At 39.4% G+C, this 27,985-nt stretch overlaps 2 protein-coding genes across 2 annotated transcripts; one reads left to right on the forward strand and one right to left on the reverse strand.

Annotated features, from left to right (window-relative positions):
• Positions 1 to 142: 142 nt before the first annotated feature.
• si:ch211-214c7.4 (microtubule-associated protein futsch) lies at positions 143 to 24,069 on the forward strand. Its single transcript, XM_043236792.1, is given in 7 exon segments — positions 143 to 605; positions 9,931 to 10,641; positions 11,330 to 11,417; positions 15,667 to 15,806; positions 15,905 to 18,013; positions 18,016 to 18,558; positions 20,565 to 24,069. Coding segments are annotated over 6 exon segments (4,488 nt in total). The 5' UTR covers positions 143 to 605; positions 9,931 to 10,040; the 3' UTR covers positions 21,572 to 24,069.
• Positions 23,220 to 26,538, reverse strand: c1h19orf67 (chromosome 1 C19orf67 homolog). The gene is made up of 7 exons (XM_043244839.1): positions 26,436 to 26,538; positions 26,195 to 26,360; positions 25,979 to 26,123; positions 25,792 to 25,892; positions 25,411 to 25,587; positions 24,673 to 24,846; positions 23,220 to 24,416 (listed from the first exon to the last, which is right to left on the reverse strand). Exons 1-7 carry the CDS (start codon positions 26,536 to 26,538, stop codon positions 24,263 to 24,265), a joined length of 1,020 nt encoding a protein of 339 aa, XP_043100774.1. The 3' UTR covers positions 23,220 to 24,262.
• Between the last annotated feature and the right edge of the window lie 1,447 nt (positions 26,539 to 27,985).

The raw sequence follows: 27,985 nt of genomic DNA on the forward strand, positions 1-27,985 counted from the left end.
TTTAATAAAATAACAGATTATTTGATGATACCATGCCATATTAATTTTATTTTTATATACATTTTACATATACACACATACATAATATACATACACACACACATATATATATATATATATATAAAATAACGTTCTTGTATATTTTATTGTTAAATCCAGTGTGGAGTTGGTAGTCCTCAGTAATGCATGTTTTTCAAACACATGATGGAGATACAGCGTGCTGGATGATAGATGGGCGGGGCTATAGTTTGTAAAGTGACATCACTGCCCTTTTGAAGTGAATTTCAGTACTTGACCCCATTGGATGGAAACCGGGAGTCCGAGGAGCATTTGGTGGCTTGAACCTATTTGTCTCTGAATTGCCACGTTAGGATCTGGTTTTGCTTCCTTCACACTGCTTTCAGCTCACGGCGCATCGCGAGGGTGAAGCAGCGGGTTGATACAAAGGTTTTGTTTTTTTTGCACGTTTGTATATTTTAAGCGATTTGCTCAAGGAACCGCACGCCTCCCGTATCACCTCGTCTCCGGCGTGAAGTCGTGGGTTGTCCGCTCTTCCAGACCGAAGCAGAAGTGTAGAAACCAGACGCCTTTACGATCCTCTGAAGGTAAATGAATGACATGTTTACTCTGCTTATCTTTCAACCTGTTTGCTAGGTTTAAATCCCCTGCCACTTCATTGTGGACCACAATCAACTCGGTTCGCATTGTTTCCGTTCTGAATATTTTCTGCAATCAGGTTTGGTTTCGTTCCGACTCTGCATGTTTGGGTTGGGCTGGGCTTTTTAAAGGATGCATCGATTTATACACACACATGGCATGTGAACTGATCCAGCGGCCTGTGCTCCGGAACACCGATTTTTTTTTTTTTAAATATACGTTTGCATATAACCACAGCCCACGAAGGGCATCGCAACTAATGAAACGACTCGCATGGCTGCCGTAGTTACGTGTAGCGATTCGTCTCGGGATAAAACGAATGCCGTTTGATCAACATTTCGTTGTCGGGTATAAACAAATGCAAAATACAAACGCGTCAAATGTTCATCTGGCTTGGAAATGCAAACAAATCGCCGCCCTTCGTAGGGGTTCACTCTGACATCGGGTCAGCTTGAAATGTGCAGCGCTTGAGAATTAAAAGATTCGATGTTGAGGAATTCGAACGCATTTGAATCGAAACGCGCGCCGATCGCATCGCTTCACTCAGACAAACGAATCTACGAAGGCGCTGGTCCACATTGATTTCCTGTGCGTTATTCGGACCCGCTCGACTCTTTTTATCCGAATAAACTACGAAAGAAAATCGATAGTATGAGTGGACTACCACGGACTGCCGTCGTTTGATGTGGTTATGGGCTGCCCGTGTTGTTTCTCGGAGCTGGTCTGGCCACTGCCTAGTTTTGACTGGGAATTATCGTTTAAATCGCGTTGATGTCATGCCGTGTTATCACCCTGCCCTTGTAACGCCAGCAGGTCTGTAGATAACAGCGTGTCTCTCGCTCTCATCACACCCTGCCTCGCTGTAGAATTCACTTCTAGAAGTTCATGACCGCTTTTTAACGCTAATGACCCGGATATTTACGCGGCCTGAGGGAACTGTTGCCCATTCACTGGCAGTTATTTCATGAGCGGCCGTTTTGTGGGGAAACTGTTGATTTTAAGGTTCATTCACTCATTTCTTGTCAAAAGGGTTTAGACAAAGATGGGTTTAGAAACGAGTAAAATGATACACTCACGTAAGAGGAAGACTTGCGGCTAAAGCAGTTTGATTCTACCTGGAGCGGGTCGCCCCTCGTGGGCGTGGCCATCTTGAAGTCACGTGACCAGCTGTATGAAAACTAGTTGGTATTTTTAACAATTTTATGTTCACTTTGTTGTTGTTGTTTTTACTCAAAGCTTAGTGCTGTACGTTTTCGACTCAGTAGGCAGAACAGTAGGCAGTAATTCGATTAAATGTGTTTTCCGGCAAATTCCGCTCCAGAATTGCAGTGCACATTTCAACCGCTGGCTTTAAACCTGTAAGTACTTTTAAACGATGAGATCACCTAATTTGCAAGAGATCAAATTATTTGCAGGGTCGTTTTAAGCAACTTGACAGTGTCATATAATACCTCATGTGAATCCACTAGGATGCTCTGCTAAGATCATAATGGTCTATTGTGTCCTGCCAGTTGTCTCAGGAATTCATCTAACCCCCTCCCTCCCTGAAAAATCAATCAGATTGACTTGACTGAACAATCCTGAACTAAAACCAATTTGATGGTAGAACGGTAGACCAAAGAATTTGTGACAACAGGGCTTGCTTGTCCTTAGATTTATGAAGGCTCCTTTCTGTTTAGACGTGTGCCTGAGCTCAGGTCAGTCAAAATGGAGTTGAGCAGGGCAGCTGCTGTCATTAGTTGTTTTAGCCGCACTCCTCAATGAAGGACTCCTGATACTAACGGCATTGTTTAAACAGGACACCCACACCGGTCTCTCCTGCTGCTCGGCTAGACGTGGTTTACTTTTGGCCAATGTTATGTAGCGACTGTGCTTTCTATTGCGTCCTGTGAGCTAATGATTTCATCACTTGTTGATTCATCTTGTGCTGGAACCAACATAGGATTTGTCATTGTGGTGGCGTGTTTTTTGGTTTGCCGATCCCTCACAAGTCTGTGGAGTGGTCTGTATTTAACTTTTTAGATTCTTTTTCTGCCATTTTTTTTTCTTTGGGTTAAGGAGTGGTCAGGTTGGCAGAGTTTCTGCTAATTGAATGATAGCAGTCATTTTAGTAGGAATCCACTTACCCCTTGTTTTAAAGGGGTAGTTCATCCCAAAATGACAAATGTCGTCATTTACTCACCTCAAATTATTACAAACATTTTTTTTGTTTGCTGTGAAGCACAAAGGAAGATGTTTTGAGGAATGTTGGTAACCAAACAGTTAATGGTATCCATTGACTAACTACCATAGTATGGGAAAATCCTATTTAAGTCAATATCTACCATCAACTGTTTAGTTGCCATCATTCTTTAAAATATCCTCTATTGTGTTCAACAAGAAAGTAACTTTTCTTAATCTTTGGGTGAACTATCCCAGCACTGACTGTTGATCTTTGAATATTATCCATTTAATTTGGTAGGTGTGTGTTTGTGTATACATATCTATTGATGTCTTGGCCAATGCAGCAGTCACAGATTGTACCACTTAGCAGGTTTTGAGATGTCTGTTTGGCTTCAGCTTAGTCGTGACCTCACAGCGGGGTGATCGAGTCGAACAAGCAGATGCCCAGCAAGGAAGATCCATATTTATGTAACAGATTAATGAAATAAACCGTCAAATCCGTTTGCTTATACACCTATCTATTGCCTTATAAATACTCTAACCTAAATTCAGTCATATATATTAATCAGTCCTTTTCACATTTAATAAGCTGCAGTAATGTGAATTCCAGACTCCCAGCAAATCCTGGTACTCTTTTGTTTCCTACGAAATGGCTTCCTGAGTTTTTCCTATCGGGATAATCTGCTCTGCGCTTGACGTCAGTTTCGCATTTTGGACGGAACGTTTTGAAATGCCACATTATTATATTAAATCCTTCTTGGTGGTTTTATAACCCCATAATCTGCTAAAACACTGGCATTGACAAAAGCTTTTAACTGTCAGCAAACTAGTGCTAGATAACTTGGCAGACAGTTTGTTTGTGTGTGTTTTTTAGATGGAGCTGATGTCCTGTTTTAATCCTCCTGGGCTCCAACCCTATCCATCACAGCGTCCTGCTGCGTGTCCAGTATGCAAACTAAACCAAACCATCACGCCACCATTTACCATCTGTTCTTTCTCTCCTCTCATAATTCCCTCCCTCTTCAAAACATCTTCAATGACGCTAATCTTTTTTGTCAGTCTGCCTTGAACACGTGAGATGGTTGCAGCCTTCGTTTTACTCAAGTTCTGCCCTGACTTCAATAAGATAAGAGTTTAAGAGTTTCTTTGAGGCCCTTTAAACCACTTTTACTTTTGCACTGTGCCGTGTTGCTGCCCGTTTTTGTCCAGCATCTCTCATGTTGTTTTGGCAGCTTGGTTCTAGCCGTGCCCAGCCCCCGTCAGCATGGTGCGCTCCACACAATGGGGAATGTCCTCTCTTAATCCTTACATTACGCATAGCAAAATCAAACCCTGCTGGGTCATTAAGCCCCATTCACACCCTGTACTGAGACAACACACACAACTCGCTCGTCTGGAGTTAATCCTATTGGGTGAGAGGGAGCAGGGTCGTTGCATTTCTTCCTGTTTATCTGCATCGTTACTACCGTTTCACACTCTCAGCACTGTCTGACACTTCAGCTTGACCCCACACACAATGCTGACCCATTATCCCTCCTTACACCCATCTAGTAACCATTCACCAATGCACATCAAACTACTGAAGAACCCAGTATACAAGTTCTTTACCGTTCTTTGCTTAGGGGTAAAAAGTACCTGACAAATGGTATACTGTTACAAACATCCTGACTCCACCCATACTGCTGGAGGCTTAGTTTAGATCAAAATAATTTAAATATGTACTTTTAAATGAACTTTTTGGTCTTTTTTTATTGACGTACTAGTTCACTTTAAGTATATTTGGGAGCATTAATAGAAAAGTCCACCCAATACACATCCACTCACCCTCTGGCTATCCGAGATGCAAGTCACGTATTTAGTCTTTAAATGCTTTTAAATAATTATTTTTTTTAATCAATAAATCTGTTTTGACATGACAGGTAACCATAAAACTGCATAATGTCAGCACAGGTAATCTCATCCCTTTCTCCTTTAGATATTTTGGAATAATATGGAGCAAAATGACCGGTCTGTGCAAGAAATTGAAAATTATTTTTAATCGTCTGTTTTGTGAACAGACCAACTGTCTCATCAAGACCTCAATATATTGCCTGACGACCATTGTTGTTGTTTTTGTTTTTTTTTTATTCGTTTTAAGTGATGGTAACCATTGACTTGCATTTCATGAATCACCAAGCACCATAGTTTAAAAATCATCTTAACTGTTCTACTAAAGTAAAAGTTACCTACATCCTGGATAGCCCGAGGGTGAGTAAATTAACTGCACATTATAATTTTTTGAGTGAAGTATTTCTGTAATGGTAAATTGTTTCAAACTGACCAAGATAAAACCGAAACCTCCTGAAGGAACTAGGGTGAATGGGATAGAATTTGATTTGTGTAATAGCTATATGATTAAATTCTATCTATGTGGGTGGTTTCATGTGGTTTAAATGAGTGGATAATCAAAAAATGTAAGATATCACACCCACCACTGGGAATGGTTTTATTAACTTGAGCAGTTTTCACTCTCACAGTTGTGAGTGTATATGAATGTTGCTTCCTGTCTCTTGTTCGTTTTAAAGAAAGTGGTGTGCTCATAAACATGCCGAGATGTTACTCAGGGAGAAAGATGGAAATCTGAGGTTTCCAGCACTACACAGCATGTTCCTTTTTGTTCTGAAGGTAACCGATATGCAGGCGAAGACGGACGCTTTTTTTCTCCACATTTTTCTGTGGTAGTGGTTTTGGAAAATCTGCCACATTCTGCACATCCTTCGACGTCAATACTGAAAACGTTTGGCCTAGTTATTACTGGCTCTTGTCTTCTGTATGGGAAGAGTGAAAGTAAAGTGAACACCCACAGACTGACGTCCATGCAAATATCAGAGGTTGGTTTCATGTGTGCAAATGCTGAACGCCGAATCATCAACTTGAGATGAGAAACAGATTTATGTACGCACATCCTTGATTTCTGAAAATGTTTTGCGTTTTATTGAAAATACCTTTTTGTAGTAATTTGTCATTAGGCTGTATTTCATTATTTGCATATTCTCTAGTACTGTTTAAAAGGATCAGGATGTTGGCTAAACGTCTGATGCATATGGCAGACAAAAGTGGAAACACTTAAGAGTCAGTTTTACACTCCGTTCCACTATTGTAGCGACACGTTTCAGGGCATGGAAACGAACAAAACAAACTGTGACTAGTTGTTTGACATGTTAGTCAAATGACCTCATGAGCCGGCCTTGGCCAATGAATGCTACCATGGGTTGGTCCATAAGATTACTATTTATTATTTAGGATAAATAACAATTTTATTCAGGAGGGATGCACTAAATCGTTTAAAAGCGATAGTAATGTAGTTTTATGTTACAAAAACAATGCAAACTTCAGACTTGACAAGTTAAAAAATGCACAAAGGGTAACAAACCTTGTTGAGCTATAGCGTTATGCGCATTACAGCATTTTAATCGTAGTGAGAATGGCCTTATGGAATCGATGTGGGAGTCAGATGAATAATTGACTGTAATGTGGAGGGAGTCAAAGAGCGTGTGTTGCTGCGCTCTTTCAATGTTTTCATGTGTTGATTCTGAGGAGTATGTGTGCCAGTAGTAGAGTTGTGAGAGCGCTGCCTTGTATGGGCAGACTGCAAGGAGAGAATGTGTTCGTGTCGTTTGTCTTTATTTGTTTTCCTTTTAAACATCTCTGGTGAAGTCTGTTCTGATAATCCATCTCTCATCCGATCGCAATTATCTTCTTGTTAAAGTTGCAGATTATAAATTTCATGTAATGACAAATTATAACCAGTTGATTAGAATAAGGGCATATTTGATAAACGAAGGCCAGCTACTGGCTCTTATTACAAGAATGCAGGATGTGGCCAACTACAGCTGCATGGAAATAGCTGCATGTCTGTGACAGCCGGTTATGACTCGGCCCCGAGGAACCGGAGGCCCTGTGCAGGAATTTGGGTTTGCAAGATCTCTTTATTTGTTCCTTTTTGTTTTATCAGTGTCTCTCATGCAGAAGTTCTCTGGAAGCTAAACATAGAATGTGGTCTGTGTATGTCTGTAACTGTCACCTGCAAATGTTTCTGAAGTGGGAAGAAGTCACAACAGGCCATCGAGCTACTACAGTTAGTGAGACTTGACAAGACACTTTAAGGTCGGCCCTTTGTGGAAAGCAGCTTTATAAAGAATTTATTTTAGATTTGATAAGACCTGAGGTTTAATATAGGGGTTAGGATTAGGAAAGCACACGTGTGTTTTAATAAATGTCCTCATGGCACTTTTATAATCCGGCATATACATGTAAATTCACTAATCCAAACAAATGGTGGATTAAGACAAGATGGGGATGAGGTTGTGGAGAGGCAGAAGGGGGTCCTACTTTCATTGAAAACCTAGAAATATCAGGACATTTTTAAAATTTGTTAGTCATGGAAATTTGTTGAATCGGTTCTGTTTAATAACGTGGTTCACACAGTCACTTTTAATAAAGTGGTCTGAAATTCAGAAATAAACTGGAAAGGCCATGGAAGAATCATCGAAATTTGGTGGCAAAAAGTTATTTGCTCTGTATTTTTTTTTTTTTTTTTCCTCCAGTCCACAAAAAAGCTATTGATGATAGGTTATGTTATTCAGTTTACTAAAATGTTCACACACACACACACAAAAATGGTTCTTTTATGGCATCACTGCAGAACCCCTGTTTTTAACAGCTTTGGTTTGGATAAAGCAGTGTTTGTTAGCTTTTTTTCATGAGCACCTGAATGTTCTCAAAACTGCTATTGCTGTGTTTTGATTTTCTCAGGAAATCTGTTGTTATTTGAAGAGAGAGAGAGTGTGTGTGTGTGTGTGTGTGTGACGTAATCTCCAGTGCTTTTTGATTTAAGCTGTTTGCATTAGCAGGCTTTACAGTTTTCCGCTGTCTTTGTGAACAATCACAAGGGCTTCATCCAGTCAAATGAGGACACGCACACAATCTGCCCTACCTCTTCATACACACAATCATTATAGCACATCTTATTCTTTCTTACCCTCCTGTTATTGTTTTGTTAGTTTGTCCTTATACTTATCTCTTTTTGCCTGTGTTCTCTATGCGTAGCAGGCTTCTAGTTAACTGAAACTACAAACCACCCCCCCACATTGCTTAAGATAAAATACATGTTAACTTATTGTTGCAAAGGCAACATTTCTTTTTCTTTCTTTTAGTCTAATTTGGTTATTTACAATTAAAACAAACTAAAGTAAAATGAATAAACACTAGACATAAAAAAAAAAATTAAAAATGACTTAAACTGAAAATATAAAAATGTATCCAAAATGCTCACTCTGCTCGTTTATTTTTATTTTTTTTTATGTACTGGAGTGTTTTTTTTTTTTTTTTTAAATGAAGTGATATCTATGGAAAACTCTGAATTGTAAATTATACAATTGTACATTCAACTTTTATTTTCTTGTATTTCTTGAGGATCTGTGCTGTACTTTTGTTTGTTTTTTTTTCACTCACTCTAACTTTGTCTTCAGGTTAAATTTGTCTTTTTTTTTATGTCTCCTTTTTGATCTTCATATCACCATGGAGACACAGCAGCAGGGTTTCTGGGTAATTTTTGTCCTGTCGTGGGCAGAGAGATGATCTCCCAATTCATCATTTTGGCCTGTAGGGTGACAAGTTTTCTAGAACGTGTGTCATGCCTCTTCTTTGTTTTCTCTCATCAGTGACATTTCTTGGTGGGCTTTCGTCATCTTTATTCTCACTTTTGTTGTTTGTTTTCCTCTTCTTGACTCAGTCACACATACTTGAGTCCACTCATCTTCTGGATGGTGCCACGTTAAAATTTAATTTCTTTGCTTGCCTCGTCATTGTTATTTCATCCCACAATTTCCCCCTTTCTCTGTCTTTATTTGCTCTCTGGTTTGGTGGCTTGGGCTTATTGGAGAGCCAGAACAATAGCTCAGCTGCTAGGGCCATCTGTGTGGCTGCAGACAGGGAACGGATCTGATGGAGAGGAGGAGGAGGAGGGGAAGGAGAGTAGAAGAAAGAGGGGGTTGTGGCTAAGGAGAACTGGGGAAGAGAAAGACAAGAGGATTCTGAATAAAAGAGTTTGGAAAAAGGACGGGGTGAATGGGTTCATGGCCCCCCTCTCCACCACATTGACTCTTTATCCTCCTTTCTTCAAATCCCATGCCACAGTCTTTTTGCTGACGAGCTTTTGCATCAGACCCTGAAGGAAGAAAATGATTTGTGTAGAGCAATGCTCCAGTGAAATGGGTTTATTGACTTTCAGAATTCTGACAAACTTTTATTTGGGTATATTTGTTTGAATCTTGAAGATGTATACTGGGACAGTACGTATACTGGCGTTGTCAGCTCTGTTTACAGTTGACAGACAGGAAATTACTAGTTTGAATGAACAGGTAGGCAAAGTCCAGATAATGGCATCATGTTTCTGTAGAGCAGGTGGTGGTGACCGCTCCAAATGATCCACATAAATGAATCACATCCACAAATTTCTGTGTTCAGTTCAAACTAATGACTTGCAGACCCACTCAAAATGCTTACGATCACTATCAAACTGTTAGTGTAAAAATGTTAGTAATGTTGTACAGGTAAAACGCTAAAAATGCTACATTAAAAATTGTTCATTGTGAGGTTACCTAGCTATGTGACAAAATTAAATATATAGAAGTATATACAGCTACCAGTACTTCATTCTTTAATACCTGAAATTCACTGTATTTTATTTTTTGTTTTGCTAAGTTTAACAGGATTTTTTTCTTATAGCGTAGTCCATTGTAAGTCTATATTCTAAACAATTTAAAGATCAGAAGGACTTATGTAGGATGTTAGACTTGGTCTTAATCTCTTTGTATTTTGGTTCTTTCATAATGTATCATTTCCTATATTTTCCAAGTTGCCTTTCTTGGCTATGGTTCCCTTTAAAAATGCCTCTTGCTTCCTCTTGAATGTTTTTTCTAAACTCTCTTTCAGTTCAGATTGTATTTATGTGCTTTTGTACAAGAAGCAACTGTTGCACTCCAGCAGAGTAATAATCAAGTTGCTTCAGGTACGTGGAACAAAAGTCACTGCAAATGTCATTAAATTGTCTTTTCTCTTTTCTTACAGGACAGTTACTGAGTTGGCGAAAGCATCCATTATCTCTGGGTTCAGTGTGTGAGCAGCACTGAATCCAGTGATCATAACAAGCAGCAACTGATCGTCTTGTAATATTGGCGATGAAACCTGATGGGGTTGCCACAGCACCATCTGAACCAATGGAAGCCGAAGGAACAGAACCCATAACGGAACCAACCGACAATGACGGGGCATCTCAAAATGGGACTACACCCTCACCCCCACAACCTGATGAACCCCAAAAAGAGCAAACGGCTCCTCCGACTGTTAAAGAAGCTTCTGGGAAAGCAGTAGATGCTAAAAGCAAATCCAAAAGCGCAGTCAAAAGCAAGATTGCTGCAGGTCCAGCTACCACTGGACCAGGCACACGACCCAAAGCAACCCAAAGCCGTGTGGCTAATGGCCTCACAAAGACTGCATCGAGTGCCCCGACCAAGAAACCCATTCCAGCCAGCACTGCGGCAGCAGACAAGAAGAAACCCACCACTACTGTTGCATCTTCTGGCCCAAGTAAGAAACCCGTTGGCTCTTCTACTGCCATTGCAACTTCAAGAGCTCAATTTAAAACAACAACTGCTGGAACAAACCGATCAACGACAACCACCGCAGCCAGTGGAACAAAGACAGGACCTGCTGTCAGCACAGCCACCAGCCTGAGCAAGAGACCTGCCACTAGTGCTGCAACCAAACCCAAGTACACTGGTAAGATGGCTTGACATGAATGGGTGTACTAGGTCACCTACAGAATTTAGTTCTGTTACTTTTAAGATTGGATTTGGAAATCTATTAAGTGTGTAAACATTGACAGATTGTTTTTTGAAACTTAAAATTATAATAATTTACTGTGTCAACTTGTATCAAACTATTTAATAACTAAATAATACAAACAATTAAGGCCTATAATATTTTAAATATCAAATATTAAATAGGTCTAATATTTTCACAAAATGCTCTTCACTGGACTAACAAATAATGATGCACGCTGTTTTAATGACATCTTTCCAAAGTTGAAACACCAATCGAGTGATTATGTGAGGAGTGATGAGTTGTTTTTCAAGTTAAATCTAGTGATAAAGAGGAAGGGGTGGTTATGTGCACTCACCATATCAAAAATTTATTGTCCGAATTCCCTGAAAAAATGTAAATGATTTGTTCAGTGCACATGAGTACTGAATTGAAGGATCCATACCGAAAAACTGTTACACTCCTAGTACTAATAGGTAACATAACTTATTAATACTACACATTTAATTTTATATAATTATTTTCATGATTGGATTGTACCAAAACCTTTTTTATATTTTTATTTATTTATCTTTTTTTTTTTCTTGAGCATTTCCAGTCAGTTTTTACTTTTGGAACATGATTCATCTCAATTTAATTTCCTCAGCTCCTGCTCCAAGGCCAGCTGCTGCCCCTGCTGCCAAACCCAGCACTTCAGCCACAGCCAAAACCACTGCAGCTCCCAAAACTAACAGGTAAAACAGCTTTTGGAGATTTGAGCTTGGACATTTGACTGTATTTGAATGGAAAATAAAAATGCTGGGAAGTGCGTGATTGCACAACTCGTGATGTGGCTTAAACGTATCAATAAGGCAGATTTCCTGCACAGATTTGGATGAAGCAACATCTGAAAAGTGCTTTGTGTTCTGCACACCATTAAGTGGATATGTCATTCAAATATCAATGACTGCATGATTTCTGCAGTGAATGGTCTCTGGTTTGTCTGGTGGTTATTGGCTCATGTTTCTGTCGCTTTGTGAGTCAGACTCCCTGAAAGACTGCTTAGATCAGGCTTTACCAGAGTATAGGCTCAACAGTGCTCTTTTTGTTGATGCTACTTTCTGGGAATGATAATTGGTATCTTCACTTGAGTTAAATGGATTTTATGATCCTAGTTGGCCTGCATTCCTTCCACATTTCACTTTATATCCCACAAAGTACTTTTATCTAATTCTGATAATGATCAGTTTTAGTTTAATTCTGATCAGTTTTATTTATTTCCCCATGTTCTTATAAATGTGACTTCCTACCCCAGCTCATTTAATAATACTGTAATCTGTAAAAAAGTAAACTCATAAATGTTTCTAAACTTTCTATAGCATTTTACTAAGACTTTATTATTATTATTATTGCTCAGATCAAAAATATTATTAGTTAGAAATATCACTTAGAATGACTTCTCATATATTAATAATTTACGAAAATGAAAACCATATTTAAAAAAACAATCTGATCACAAACGACTAGAAGTCATTGGCCAAAAAGTGTGGGAAGCTTGTTTTGCGGAATTAAACAGTGTTTGTTGCAGATGATTACATATTCAGGGTCATCAATTTTAAGTTTTGTAAATGCAGTCGGTCAGTTAAAGTGAATGTTACTGGTCTTATGTGATGATTGCGGTTTACCTATGTGCTTAATTCTATGTATTTATGTGATAATGTCAGTTTACAAGGCTGTTGAGACTTTTAAGACAAACAGAACTACAGGGTGTGGTCTGTGTGCACACTGTATTTCTGCACTATGAATACAGTCTGGGATTAAATGCTAAAAAAAAAACCACTCAATTGATCTGTTTAGATGGGGTTTTTTTTTTTTTTTTTTGTTCCCACACAATATATATATTCTCACTGCAGCTTCAAATGAAATGTTTGCACTGAGGAAACACATTCACACTCCTACTGTGGGAAATGTAAACTAGCTCCATCAAAGTCTCCTCATAATACAATCACAGCATCCTCCTCTTCTCATCTTCAATGAGACCATCTTCACTTTTATTCTTTGTTCTTTCTGTTATATGTATATGTGCTGGCTACACATTTCTGACATTGCTAATCAGTTTGTGGGTAACATTTGTGAGTTAAGAGGGTTACTTCCCAGGGTTCTTTGCTTGCAACTCTTGCTAAAACAGTAGCTTCATGGGACCTGGACAAGTGTTGTGCTTACCAATTCAAATTTCCCTTGTATTTTGAGTTTTGTTTATTTTTGTCCTTGAGCCTCTTAAATTTTTGAATTCTCAAGTCGTAGACCATTTTAATTTTCCCTTGAACCAAGCTGCTGGTTAGTCTTTCACCATTTGTTTTTCTTTTTCCTTTTCTACAAAATTACTGGTAAACCAGATGGCTTCGGTTACATTATACCACAAGACAAATATTTAAAAATGAATGAGCTCATAAATTTTGAAATGGTGCTAATGAGGTCGAAAATAAAAAGACCACACACCCTTTAATGTCTAGAATGAATGGAGCAGTTTTAAAACTGTTTAACTGGAATGAAAGGGAAATTCACTGCCTAAACCTCTGCTGGGTGACACTCATTTATTTACTAGTGGTCATTGCTTAATTAAAACTTAATCACTGATATGCAAATGTCTGTGCCAGTGGGTGTTGAGTTCTTTCTGTTTGTTAAAGAGAGACTGCTTTTGGTCTTTGACCTCTTTTATATTGTCGTCATAAACTTCTCAATCCATCATTTTGTTGTTTAGGTTGCATAATGGTCAACAATCTTGTCATCTGTTAGTCCTGCCTTTATCACAAGCATAGACACGGCAATTTATGTTCTTCTGTTTGGCTACAAGGATAATGAGCCCTAGAAAAGCAATGTGGTTTTTTTTGTAAAAACCTAAGCCTTTGGATGTCTGCGGTCAGTGACTCCATGGAAACGTCTTGGGTTGTACTTTCCATCTGCATCATTTTAATTGAGTTTTGGTCCCACTGATACAAAAATGAAGATGTAGATGCAAATAAGTTGACCTTAGTTGCTGTGCTATTTTTATTTTATACTTTAATGCTCACCCTGTTATGCTAGTTGCTCTGTTTATGTAATGTGATTGTAGTCTTTTCTGCCGCTTGTTGTCGTCTTTATTTTGCTTTAATTTGACCAAAGCTGGTTTAATCAGTGTCCTAGTTAGTACAAATAAACTTTATGTAGGTCATAGAATTGTAATGGGAGATTCCAGTTCTTTTGTTCTCATTCTTTAACAATTGGCCGTTGTTTTGGAATAATCTGTGGGGGAGATGTTATAATCTTGGTATTTGGGGCCAAGCCGTTTGATGATGTTCTTCATTGTGCACTACTATGAGAAGTTTGCTCTTGGCCCGTATTCTTTGTACAAAGAACTGGAGTATGTCTTGGAGTATGTACCATGGTTGCTGGCATTAAATTGAGCATTCCAACATGCTCTTATCTTTTGAAGTTTTGGTGGCTCTTACAATAGGTCTTTCAGTCTAAAGTATACTTCAGCCATCCGCATTCCATGATGGTGCATGCACTGTCTACATGATGCAGTTTTTGTCATCAAAAGTGTTTGTGGATGTTTGCACACTGAATGCAGTCCTCAGGTTCTGGGAGTACAACAGTGCAGACGTGAGGTGATGTTGAGAACGAGTACAATAGATATTATTGCACATGTCAAATTTCATTTATGCACACTTATCCACGGTTGAGTATACTTTTGAAAGCTGTGTGGACACAGCTGTGAACAAGACTATAACAAAAAATACTATACCAGAGCCTTGATGCAAATCACAAATGTCATGACATTTAAGCAGACTTCAATCAGTTCCAATGCCCTTCTGCAGTGTCTGAGTGTATTTTAATTACATCATTAAATCTGTATCAGCGTATAACAATATATGTGATCTCTGATTAGCGATATGACCATATTGCCCAACCCTATCTGATTCCTTGCATGTAAGTTTCAGATACTGTAATTAGAATCAACTCATGTGGTAGATGCAATAAACTGGCAAAAAATCTATAAACAATTAAAATGCCCATCTTAGTATGCGTTTTTTTTTTTTTTTTTTTTTTGTCAATGACTGTTTACTTGTCTGTATATTGTTATATCACCCACCCCTACCTATTACTCTGATAACTGTCTCATTACTTTCCGGTCTGATTACTTGTAGCCTGTTATTTAGATTAGTAGCTTTTAACACAGCATCCAGGTGTGCGGATATACAGCGGCACTGAGCTGTGACCAAAGCATTTTCGCAAGCGTTATTTGTTTGTGACGCATACCCTGTTGTGCCCTTGTCCTAATAAAGCAGGCTGTACGCAAGAACTTTATCTCATCCTGTACTGTCTGGTTAGGGCAAATATGACTGTCAGTCATCTAGAACTGCAAGGCTGCTAGACTAAAAACATTTATTAAATTGTGAGTAACCAAGGCATGTTAGATGATGCAAGCAATCTTCTCATCCCTAATTCTCCCCTATGAGAACATGAAAGGAGAAATTATGAAGCAACTACATTAAGGGAGTGTAGGCTAGACTGAAAGAAAAATTGATTATCATCCATTTCTCCTTAATGCAGTCACTTACAAAACGCTTTACCCATCCCCCCCTTCTACTCCCTTCATCACACCATTTCTCCCCTCCTCTTCCTGTTACCTCCCTACCTAAGTTATTTTCACTCAGGTTAGTGAAATGGGATATAAACACATTAGTTGATGAATGGCCCCAGTGGATTGGTTTTCTGGTGCTGCTTGAGATTGCTTTATGGTGTGCGTGCAGGCTACAAGACGGGACGGCTCATTTGATAAGAACCTATTTTGTGCATATGCCAGCTAAGGATTGGCTAGATATGCAATTTTGGTACTGTACGGTTTTCAGACAAATTCCAAATGTGCTTAGAGGGAGCAGGGTACATGCGTGTCATAATGTGATGTAAATTCCTTTTTCTAAGCTGCTCACAGCAACCTTTTCTTCTTTTGTTTACTCTTAGGGCAACTGGAAGTTCACGACCAGCTGCTACTTCAGCTACAGGAAAAACAGTACCTGGTACAACTACATCTGCTTCTGCAGTTCCTAGAACAAGCCGCACTGCTACTAAACCCCTTGTTATAGCATCAGCTGCTCGGAAAGGTGGCGTACCATTCATGGGAATATATATTTATATTATACATAATTTATGGAAAAGTACTGCTTTTTTTATGTTCTCAACTTGTATTTCTCATTTCTAGATGCTGGAAAAACAAGCACTATGGCACCTGCAAAAAAACCCGTTCCCTCAACAATATCCCGATCTGCAGCCAGCAAGCCTTCAAATTCAGAGGCTCCAAAACCATCTGTGGTTACCAAACGACCTCCAACTAGCATCAAAGCACCTCAACCCAAACCAGAAGACAAAAAAAGTGTACCAATACGTAAGGTGCCTCCTGGTCCACGAAACAATCCCTCAAGGCCAGCATCAGGCAAGAATATTGCAGCATGTCCTAGTCACAAACAACCAGGTAGCACAGTTGGTGCAAAGCTTCAGCTAGCTAAACCAACACAGTCTGTCAAAGGTAAGCTGGATGATAAAGAACCTGCAACAAAACCTGCTGATAAAGAATCTGTAACAAAACTTGAGGATAAAGAACCTGTAGAAGACCCTGTGCAACTTTCGGCAGCTGCAGTAGCTACAGTAGCTGTAGCAACAGCTGCAGCCATAGTGGGGGAAGAATCTGTTTCAGGACCTGAAGCAGCTCCAAATGTAGAGAGTTCTGTGGATGTTTCATCCTCTTCTTTAGATGTTCAGGAAATGGTAGATGTCCAGGTCACTAATGTAAACTCTCAAAATGTGCTGGATGTTTCTAACACAGAGCAAGAGGATCAAGAGGCATTAATAGAAGCTGGTTCTGTTGAAGTGGCTTGTCCAGCATTGTCTCTTGGCAATCAGGAATCTGAAGAGCAGGTGTCTGGAAAAGTTGATGAAAAGCTTATTGCAGTTGAGGCACCAGTTGCACTGGAAACAACTGAACAGGGAAGCTTAACTGCTTCTCAATTAGATAAATCTGCATCCACAATAGCATCCTCTGGTGTAGAGGTGGCTGAAAAAGTTGAACGGAATAACATTGACTGTTATGAAGATGTGGAAGAAGAAGAGAGGGAAGGCAGTCAACAAGTGTCTTTGTCAGAAATGAGTGGCACCCAGCCTACTGAAGAGTCTCGACCTGGGTCAGCTGGGCTTGCCGGCTCCGTTTGGCGAGCAGGAGCCTTGCTCTCTGAGCTTGACTCTGAGGATGTGAGTTGCAGCCAGCAGGGAGCATCAGAGCTAAGTGCTCCAGGTGTCCTGGAAGGCACGGAGAGCATGGATGATCTAGGGGATGCAAGCCTTAAAGGAGCTGATGGCGAAGGTGCATCTGTTGGGTCCCCTGACTTTGAGAAAGTTTCAGATATTCTTACTAATGAAGATGATGATGATGAAGATGATGATGAAGATGACGATGACCGAGTCTGTGACATGGAGGTTGGGTCTGAAAGAGCAGAGGACTCTCATAGGCAGCATCATGACAACGAGGATGATGAAGAGGACGAAGATGTAGAAATGGCAAGTGAGGGCATTACTGAGAGTGGGCTTGAAAGTTATGGGAATGCAGATGAGGATGACTTGACTGAAGACTACAGATTAGACAATTTAAACCGAATCCAGCCTCCTCCCATGGTTCCTTCTGCCCCTCCATCCCAGTGGAACCAGCCTATTTGCTTTGCTGATGCCTGGGCCCAGCCACCACAACCTGCGTCTACACTTCTTTCAAGTCCTTCCTCTGAATGTTGGCAAGCAGACCCAGAAACCCCAACACAGACACCTGCTCAAGCTAGAATTGACTTTAGCTCTGAAAGGGGTTCTCCATCAAATCTTTTGGAGCCTTCACCTTGCACACCTCAAGCTCCACTATCTGCTTCAGAGGGGAATGTTAGCCCCAAACCAAGCTTGACATCCTCTCAAACCTGCAAGTTCCAGCCTCATACTTCCAGTGACCTTGACCTAGCATCCGACAGTAACAAAGACACAAGTTTACCAGAAGAGGTGAAAGACAAGAACTATTCAGAGTCTCTTTCTAAAGTGGAGCTCCAGCCAGAACCTCTAAACCTTATGCCCAAGGTCTTGCCAGATATCATGCAAGATCTAGGCATCCACCTTGAACGTGCTGATGAGGAAGAGGAACCTGAAACTCTGCCTGCTGATGATGTACTGGGTGGTCCTGCAACTGCTCCATCATCTCCTTCATCAGCTACTGAAGATGAGGCAAGTGACACAGAAGGTGAAATGCAGATCAGTGATCCTCAAGCTGAGCTATCTGGCACTGGAATGCATTTGGTACAGCACCTGCGGGCCAAAGCTTGTCAACTCTTGAGGAATGTGAAGAAATTGGTGGGGAGAGTGGTGGTGGTGGTGGTGGTGGTGGTAGTGAGACCCCTCAGTCTGCCACTTCTGCTGCATCCTATGGCTTTGACTACATGACCTCTAACTCCAATGCCCAGTCATCTGCCGAGAGTTGTAGCAAGAGTCCTGGCATCTTTTCTCTAGAAAATGAAGAGCAGTTGCCAGATGAGGCCAAGGATCCATCTCTTCTTAAAGAGTTGACCTTGATACCCACTACTGCTTCAGAGGAAAAGATTGATCCTATTAAAAGCCAACATGGAGAGGTCCAGTGTCACACAGAGCAGCAGTACATGCTGTGTGGAGAGTCCAGTGAGCTGCCTAAGTCTGATTCAGCAGCAGGAGCTGTACCCTTAGAGTCTGGCTTTATTGATCCTTCATCCCAACAGCACCAGGAAGAGGAACAAGAACTTGACTCTCAGCATCCGTACTACTCCACTATATGTGAAAAGACTGATAGTGCCCTGGCAGGTAACGTATAGAGTGCCCTTTAAAATCCACCTTTCAGTGTACCTTGTTGATGTCATCTCTATATAAGGGTTTTGTCTAGCTTCAGGTTTCCCTGTTAATGATGTCTTTTTTTTAACCAGTTAAGAAAACACTCATTCAGCAGTGACGCATTCACAATATGATACAGCTATTAAAACTACATTATAAGTACATGGCTTAGAACCTGTATGTGCAATAGCTGCTACCATTTACGCTAAAGGTGACTGTTTTTCTCAACTATTCTTTTTAAATCTAATGATGGGTCTTGGTCTGAACTGGCATGAAATTATTTGTCGAGTCTTCAAAATGACAAAAGTAACCATTGATGAAAAATTAACAATGTAGTGGACTTTCAACATGTATTTTGTGTGTATTTACCAATTCTTTTTTTACTGAACAAATGCATATTCATTGCTTTTTGTATTCTGTTGTCTAACTAAATACCAGTCTTTCATCCCTTTTCCATTGTTGCCATATCCTGTCCTCACATGTTTCTCTCTTCTGCACTTTAGGGTTTGCTAACCCCTTACTTTTTTATGTCTGGTTTATTTGGAGTACTTAATGTCTTAGCATTAAATAAAGGTTAGATATTTAACATGATTTCTTCTTTGCTCTGTATGTTTCTTGATGTTTGAGTTTCGAGAATTGTTTTAATGCCCACTGTTCATTATTATGGACGCAAATTGGTCACATTTGTAGTCAAATAACAATGAAGAATTCACTAGTAATTTTAGAATATTAGGTATTTAATTCTAAGAAGCATGTAAAACTACTACATAAGGCTGAGACACTAACTCATGGTATTGTTTTATTTTGTAAAGCACCAGAGCACATAATTAAGTCCTAATTTAATTTTTTTCTATTTTCATCTTAACGTAAACTATTTGGTACCAGTTGTTGTGACATAAGTTAGCTACTAACCAAATTGTGAACTTGCACACTTACACCTGCCCACAAATACATGTTTAACCTTCTGTAACCAAATTATGTAAAGAAAACAGAATACTTGCAGCAGAAGGAAAGTGTTTTTATTTTTTTTTCTATGCCAGTATGTTCCTTCTGCTTGTATTCCTCCTCCATTCCTTTTTGACCCTGCCTTCCTCTCAACTCCCTACCATTCAGAGGAGGAAAAACAAGATCTGACCCCATCAACCTCCTGGATCTCACCCTCTACCAAGGTGCTTTAAGTCCTCCACCTCCTTTTTTTTTTTTTTCTCCATCTTTTGTATTTTGATACCGCTGCTTCTGGAGTAGACTTTGCACACCTTCCACTTTGGGACTAACCGGGTGCAACTGCTTTAATCACTCCGATTATTAACAGTTTGAGCTGAAGCTATTTGAAAGGACCTGGTTTGACACATTTACCTGGACTAATTGGACTTCAATAAATCCCAATGCTGGGTGGCACAAAACTGGACTTGCTTTGCACAATGCACTTTTCTGTAATATTTCCTCCGTTTACGCATGCTCACCTCGCCAAAGAAATATGCTGTACACTGAGGTGGCTTAGGTGTAAAGCATGTTTTATTTTTCATGCATGGGTCTATTGATGGGTCATATTTTCTCCATTGTTAAAAAAAAAACCTGTTTGCTTCATGCTGTATTGTACTGTGCATGATGAGCGCTCACTTTTGCATGTGTTCTGCTTGTCACATTAAGGGAGATTGTTTTTCTCATCTGCTCTCATCTTATTTCCCTGTTTTAGTTTGCTCTTTACAATAGTTGGAGGTTACTGCATATACAGGGTGTAGCCACTTTTATTGTACAAATATCTTCACAAAATATTAAGAGAATGTGACTAAGGTGCAAAAACTTTTTTTTTAAAATTCCTTTTCCACTAAATCATTTAATCTTATATCTGATAATTTTTTTTTCCACATTGCTTTTTTTCTGCTTCACCACACTCTGCAGTCAATAACATTATTGCTTTATTGCATTCTGCTTAACTCTGTTTTTAACATGTTTTGGACCCTTTGCTTTATTTACAGAAGGAAACTCCCATTTTCCACCACAACCAAATGATTTGCTTTCTATCCAAATGACGATGTCATCCAAACTTCGTCTCAGGCCACGTGCTCCCCATGTGACCCAGCCACCACGGCTTCCCACTGACCTTCCTCCCAGAATACCAAATGTGGTGTCAAACACGCAGCTCCGATGTCTTGAGCAACACCAACAGCACCTTCATGAGATCCAGCAGCGCCAGGAGAAACGTAATAGAGAACAAGCGAGACAAGAAGAAGAGGAGAAACAAGCAAGGAATGAGATGGATCAACAGGAGGAAGAACAGAAGAGAAATTTGCTTGAGTTGCAACTTAAGCAGCAAGAGCAAGAACTAAAGCAGCGACAGCAGATCATGCAGTGGCAACAAGAACTTGAACAGCAGCAGCAGCAAAAACACAAGGTGCATACACCAGTTGTCCTGTCTCCTTCATCAGGTCTCACCACCATCTATGAAACTGTGGAAACAAGTGATGAAGAAGAGGAGGAGGAAGAAGCAGTGGTTAAGGATGTAGAAGATAAAAGCTCCTTTATTATATGTCCTGGAGAAGACACGCAAAGATGCACTGAAGAAAATGACTCTGATCTTTATTCACAATGCACAACACCTTCCCCTGAGTCTATTATTCAGGGTCCTCAGCGAGAAATTCAGGAAACAGATCCTGCAGCAGACCAAGACAGTCCTTCTCCCTTGGGATCTCCTGAACGTTCTCCGCCTCTGGAGTTTGACTGGGGCAAGAAAGTTGACATTGTCCAGCAGCTCATCAATCAGACATTACTGCTTGCAGGTGACAGTTGCTCGCCCCTTCTTCTGCTGCCTGGAGGAGCAGGTGGTACACTCAGCCCCCTCGAAAGCAGCCTGTGGCCCAACTTGTTGCCACCTCTGACACCCCCTTCAGCCACTGTGACATCTGTGAGCAGCTTCTCACCCGAGGCTCCAGGCAGCTCTGCTCAGGGTGAGTGGACGGTGGTTGAGTTGGAGACGCATCACTGATGAAAGCTGAATAACATGCTTGCCAAATATGAATTTTTGTTCTCAAAAGACTTGACGAAGGTCCACCAGTAGGAAAGCACATGTAGCATTAGATAATGGAGCATTCTCTTGAACTCTTACAGAGGATCTAGTCATGGATTTGACTGGTTCATTCATCTTCATTCTGCAGTATTTCAGCAAGCGTTGAAGTAGAAAATTGTGTGAGCCTGAATCTGATAATGCAGAACAGTGTGCTGGACTATCACCATCTTGCTCTCCGTTTGGTTTGTCTTCCTCCTGAGAGTTATTCTAGTGCAGTGAGCGTTCATTTGCACTCCCCACCCATCCATCCAAAAACAATAGAACACTAGTTTATACCTTTTTATGCCACTGAAACAGCCTCCCTGCCAAATTGATCAGTCATATCTGACCTGCCCTCGTGCCAGAAGGCCATTTCCTTAAGGTTTAATGGAGATGTCTGGCTGGCTTGAGCTACATACATTTATCTACAAGTCATTATTGAGCCCTCTACCCACAATGCAGGCAAGATGCCAGCTCAATGACTGAGCAACTTAAAACAAAATGGGCTCCTTTCTCTGACTTCTCGGAGCAGAAGATCTTTGAAAAAGATAAAACCTTGAGGTAAATCGAAACAAGCAGTTTTTGAATCCAGATCAAGCAGCCATTGTTTTTGTTATGCACTATGACGTCTACAAACAAAAAAACTCCCAAAAAACACACTGGTTTAATTCAGCTCTTGTTCAACAGCACAGAATGCTGTTATTGAATAATACATTGCTTATGCATACTATTTGACACAACATTTGCAGGAATAACTACAAAAATTAAATTGTAAAGTAAATTTGCTGATGTTGTTCCAAATAAAATGTTAAATTATTTGAGTTATTGTGAAACTGTAAAATAGAAGGTATTACAAATTTTCCAAAGCATGCACAGCTATCCACAATTTTAAACGTATCACAGGTTCAAAGACAGTCTCCTGGTCTAAACCTTTATCTTTGAGGACCATGATATGCAAAGTAATGTGCTATGGTTTTTCCTCAAGTATATGCACTGCTGTAACATTTAAAATATTGCTGACAACAGACCCATTGCCTCTCTAGATTAATGCATTACAGGGATTTTTAATTATTTTTAGTGATACTGGAAAATCTGTGCAGCTACATCAAATGATCATCTTTACTGTGAACCTTCTGTGCCTCCCTTACCTGTCCGAATTATGAATGATTAGTATCTATTTGAGGAAGAAGGAGCAGCTCTCATAACAGCACTCATGTGGTTTAAATGATATTTTCTGGTTTGCTGTGAATGAGGTTGACTCCTACGTTTAGAGGGCTGGAAGAACTTTTTGCTAAATAAGCACTCTCATACGCTGTCATAATAGTCTCCCAAGTTTTTACTATCCTTACTTTGGTTAAAGAAAATGGTTGATCTTTTATAGTAGTACGATTTTATTTTTTTTTTTTATTCTCAGTGCAGTACTCTGCAATGTTCAGTCTCTTTGTATTTCTATGCCACCAAGAAAAAAAATCTAATTATTAGATCACAACAAATATTTTAAAGTAAATAAGACATTAGGTCACATGAGAACATTTAACATATTCACCTAAATTTAACTTATAACGATAATGTTATATAGACATTTATGTATTTGAGTCTGGTGAGGAGTTTTGTCTGTCACAAGTCTGACTGAATGAATTGATTGATCGTGGCCCAGTGGAATGTTAAAGCACAATTTGATTATTGGAGCCCCTATTATGTTTTGTCGTGTGATGGTGCATGTATATTAATTTAAAGGGACAGTGATGAAGTCTGTTTACTGTATTATGAAGAGAGATTACGGTTTTAATTTCATTTGTACTGTACTGTTGTACTGCCTATTTGTCTATTAGTGCTGTGAAGTAGTTTAGAGACTGTATAGTACTGTTTGACACTGTAAATGTAGTAGCATTTATTTAATTCAAACCTTTTTTAGTATATATATCAAAGGAACCGCTTTACATTATAATCAGGGAACACAGGGATTCCAGGTAGATTCTGACTTTCACTGTATTTTGGCTTAACTACTGTTGAATAACTTGACATATCACAGATACAAATACCATACAGAGAAACCTACTGTATACACACACAAGCCAGCAGTAAAAATGCACTGAGATTAGCTTTGACTGGGCTGATTTACAATGAGACGTATGAAGGAACACAACTGCATTGTTTATAATGCTCTGCTCTCTCCACTGATCTTTACTATGTTTTCCAACAACTGTGCAAAGACATAACTACTTCTGTGTGGTAGATATTCCACCTTTTATTGTGTATATTTTTGTAATTTATTATTTTGAAAGGAAGGATTGCTTTATTTCTTTGTTTTATAGAGAAAAGAAGGCAGCAGGCTCTGACTGCCAGCAGGTTTTATTTCTGGATTTTGTAACAGACTACTTGGATGGCCTCTGTATTTTAATGTTTTCATAAAAAATAAAGATTAAATGTCAAACCAACTTTAACTTTCACTCTGTTTAACTTTCCATCACTAGTGTAAATTATTTACCACATAACAACCAACGTAGCACGATAACAGCCATGAACCAACAAACCTTTTGAAACATGTACTGACGTTAGGTTTTTAAACTTCTATCTGTGCTCTCATCTGATTTCAATAAACCAAATGCTCTGTCCAGACCGGGTGAGGCTCTAACTGAGCGCCACCTCAGGTTTTTGTGCCAAATCTGTTTCCTGAGACAGCAGCACCCCCAGAAGACAGTCTGTGGCAGTGCAGGATGAAGGCTCCTCACTTCCCAGGCACAACAGCTGTTTATACTGACCGAAAGGAACTAAACACAGCACCCTACAAAACATACACTTGCAGTAAATTTGTAATTCAACTGTTATGTCTAACTTACATATTGCTTAATAAACGTTCCCAAAATGATCTGTAACTGGATGTGTGCTTATCTAGGATTAACTTTGGTGTTTGGAAAGCAGAAACAATAGCAACAATATTATAAAATAATGCATGGTGATATACAAATATAAGCAACCCATTTAACCAGTGTTTTCTCCATCTTTATCTATTAACGTGAAGCTAGTTAAAAATACATTACCAATCAGTGATGTCCTCTGTGTCTGGATCAGGGTATGTCTGAATCCACCAGCCAATTGACCAAATCCTTTGTGCTCTACTCTCTCTGTCGGTTTCTGTATTTTCCTCCTCACGCTTTCCGTCTACATCCTTATCGTCTGCTGCCTTAATGACATCCTCGCAGCACAGGAAATAACTGTGAAGATAGGAAATGGTTGATGGAAAGACAAAGATATGGCATTACCTTTGCCACAAAGAGGCTTTGTGGGACTTATTTTCTCGTTTTCATGAATGTTATGGTTTTTTATTGGCATTTAGAGCTTACTTTTACTTTCCTGGTGCTACAATTTAATATATAAGGCTGTTCCTGTTTCAATTTTGTCATTTCAGCAGCATGTTGCTTTGGCTGAAACATTATTACACCACCCTGCAGCATATTTGCTGGATAAAATGATATATGGTAGCATTTTTGCTTCAGACAGCCTATTATTCTAAGGTGAAGAAGTCTTGTATTTTCTCTTAATGACCAGAAAAACTTCCTGTGAGCCAGGTCATAACTATTTAATCAATTCTCAACCCATTTTCATGTGTTTGAATGATTACGATTTCCATTCATTTGCAGACGTTATACATGAATACTTTTTTTGCCATTAAAACTACTGTCATTTGGACGGGTGATTTAAAGCTGATATATCATTGTTTTTCAAAGAAATGTAAGAATCCCTTTGTAAAAGATTCTCTCTGACTAAACCTCACTTACAACTCTGCACTGTCATACGTCTGTCCTTCTCCCTCTATTTGTCGCTCCACATTCCAGCGCATACGTTTGTATAAGCCAGTACAGGCTGATGTGAGAAAAGGAGTGGGGCAACTGTACCGGAAGATTGACAGCTTCGTGTTGTCTATTTGACACTGGCCAATAAAGAAGTGAGAGATACTGTAAAAAAAAAAAAAAAAAAAAAAAGTTCCAATAGTAAAAATCTGCAATGCAGGAAAATAATAATAGTAATAGAAATATGTGGAATGCTACTTATACTAAAATCAGGGCTTCCCTTTGTGCTAATGAAGGATCGGTTTCTTCTGAATTCTCTCCATAATTTAAATATCTGTTTAGGCTTTGTGATTTATCGTCGGTTTCTACCTCAGTGGATCAGATTCCTCCAGTGAGAACAAACTGAAGGAGGCGTACAGCAACACCAGCTGCTCCAGACGAGAACACAGTTGCTGAGAAAACTGCAAAAGCTGTGACAGAATTCAGACACGGTAAAAAAAATGTGGATTCCTGCAGTTTGTGGAGTAATAACGTGCAGAATACATCAGTTTCTCACTTGTGCACGGATGTATGTGGACAGAGCTGGACGGAAGGGGTGGGAGTTTCTGGCTGTGGACTCCAGGTAAGTGAAGTACGGCTGACAAGTTTGCAAAAACATGGGGACGATATGGGCAAACCCATAATTCTGGAGGCACTCTCGACTAAAGCATAAAAATATTTGACTTATAAAATGACAACAAAAAAAAAGATATTTTCTAGATCTTAAAAGCACCTCCACAGAAGCTGTGTTTGAAACTCGTCAGCCTTGTTCAGCAAGTACTCAAGTTGCCGTTCAATGGGAGAGATTTTTGCATCCATTATTCTCTTATCCTGAGCTTCTGCGCCTTCAACTAAAAAATACCTCTCATCACCGAACGAGGGCGCCATTGCACCGACATCTGTAAACACGAGCAATATTACGTGAATCAGTGTGCTAGGTTTTGGAAATAATTACCCTTTTCCCCTTTCATTACCTTCAAGAGCGTGTGTAGTCGTTTCTGATTCTGACAGACACCGGGATGCTTCATTTTCTTCGGATAGCAAAGACTTCCACTCCGCGTGCTCTGCTTTAGCCATCATGATTTAATCAATCCAGCGCCAAACCACGAAATAAACAAGCTCTGTGACAAAAAAAAGTATGTGAAGATAAGTTTCAAATGTGATCGAAAACTGCACCGTCGCCGACAATAGCCTGTAAACGTCGGTTAGCTTAATGACAGCAGCACCAGAGATAAGCCTTATCAAGATGCAATATGCTTTTTAAAAAGCCATACCTGTAATTTCGCAAACTTTGACACCTATTTGTTGACTTTGTACATTAATATAAGTCTGTGCACTGTATTTCACCAGCGAGTAACCTAATAAACGAAAAACAAAAGGTTAACGGAGGCAACCTGCCGTTACTGAGGGAAGTACTTAATATACCCATATATGTATTTCCTTAACCGTTGGAAGACTACTCATGTCCAAATTTCCTATTCTGGTCCTGCTGATACCACAGTTTTCTATTAAAAATAGCGTAACTACAATTATATAAAGACATATAAATATTCTTGTATTCTGTGGAAGGCTGAGGACCATGATTTTTTTTCATTAGGTCCGAATCCAATGATAGACAGCAACGTCCTACCAGCTTGGCCTGCAAATGTATTCGGGTCCTCTCATTAGCCAGAGTTGTGGGCGTGGCTACTGTCGCGGGCTGAGCCAGAGGGTGTTTAGCATAGATCTGAATATAAATCATCGGTGAGAAGTGGGAAAAGGCGGATTGAAAAATTGAAAAAAAAAATTTTTTTAAATAAAACCCTGTACTTATTTGGCAAATTTGTCATTTCTTTCACAAAACAAATAGAGTTCATGTAGTAGCCATTTTTGGGGTTTTTTCGGTTGATGCTAGATGCTAATGGAACCTGATTCAGGAGAATACCATTTCCTAAATATTTCAAATAATTTCCTCAGAAAGTGGAAGATATTGATAGTGTTGACGTATCGAGGTTGTGAAACCGGAAATATTGATATTGGGATTTAAAATATTGTTAAACTATAAAACCTAGCAGAGCCTGTCTGACACTGATGTACTCTGCAGAGGTCCTTTAAAGTGAAAGCTCTCCCTGATATTACATGATTTTATTACATTTAAATGAATGTCTGATGGTTTTGACAAAAAGTGGGAACACAACTTTGAGACCTTATGAAACAAGCATGTGCCACTGAAAAAACAACCTTGCTTTAATATGAAATATTGTGTGTAAATGTATATGGTTTTAATGAAATCTATGGGTTTCAGAGTTTCTTTTGAATGGGTGAGCTAGACTTTAGGTTAAAAGTGATGTTGATACAAGGAGTTTTTTTTTAATTAAAAGTAGCATACTCTTACTTGTTGAGGCCCTTCACTTTAGACCTGTAAGAGCTGTTTGCAATGTTTGATTTGTGGGAGGCGTGACAGCGAAAGATGTGTTTGCAAAGTTAGTTTGAAAACATGCTTTATTTTTCAAAGTTCAGGTAACTCAGTAACGTGGAAAATTTT

This window comes from Puntigrus tetrazona, chromosome 1, assembly GCF_018831695.1.
Source record: "Puntigrus tetrazona isolate hp1 chromosome 1, ASM1883169v1, whole genome shotgun sequence".
Classification (NCBI taxonomy): Eukaryota; Metazoa; Chordata; class Actinopteri; order Cypriniformes; family Cyprinidae; genus Puntigrus; species Puntigrus tetrazona.

What these genes read in the sequence shown, in the direction of transcription:
- c1h19orf67 (XM_043244839.1), bottom strand. Translation starts at nt 26,538, where the DNA reads ATGGCTAAAGCAGAGCACGCGGAGTGGAAGTCTTTGCTATCCGAAGAA. An exon ending in CAAACACAGCTTCTGTGGAG is followed by an intron (nt 26,124 to 26,194) that starts GTGCTTTTAAGA and finishes TTTATGCTTTAG; the next exon opens with TCGAGAGTGCCTCCAGAATT. An exon ending in ACAGAGGACATCACTGATTG is followed by an intron (nt 24,417 to 24,672) that starts GTAATGTATTTT and finishes TATGTTTTGTAG; the next exon opens with GGTGCTGTGTTTAGTTCCTT.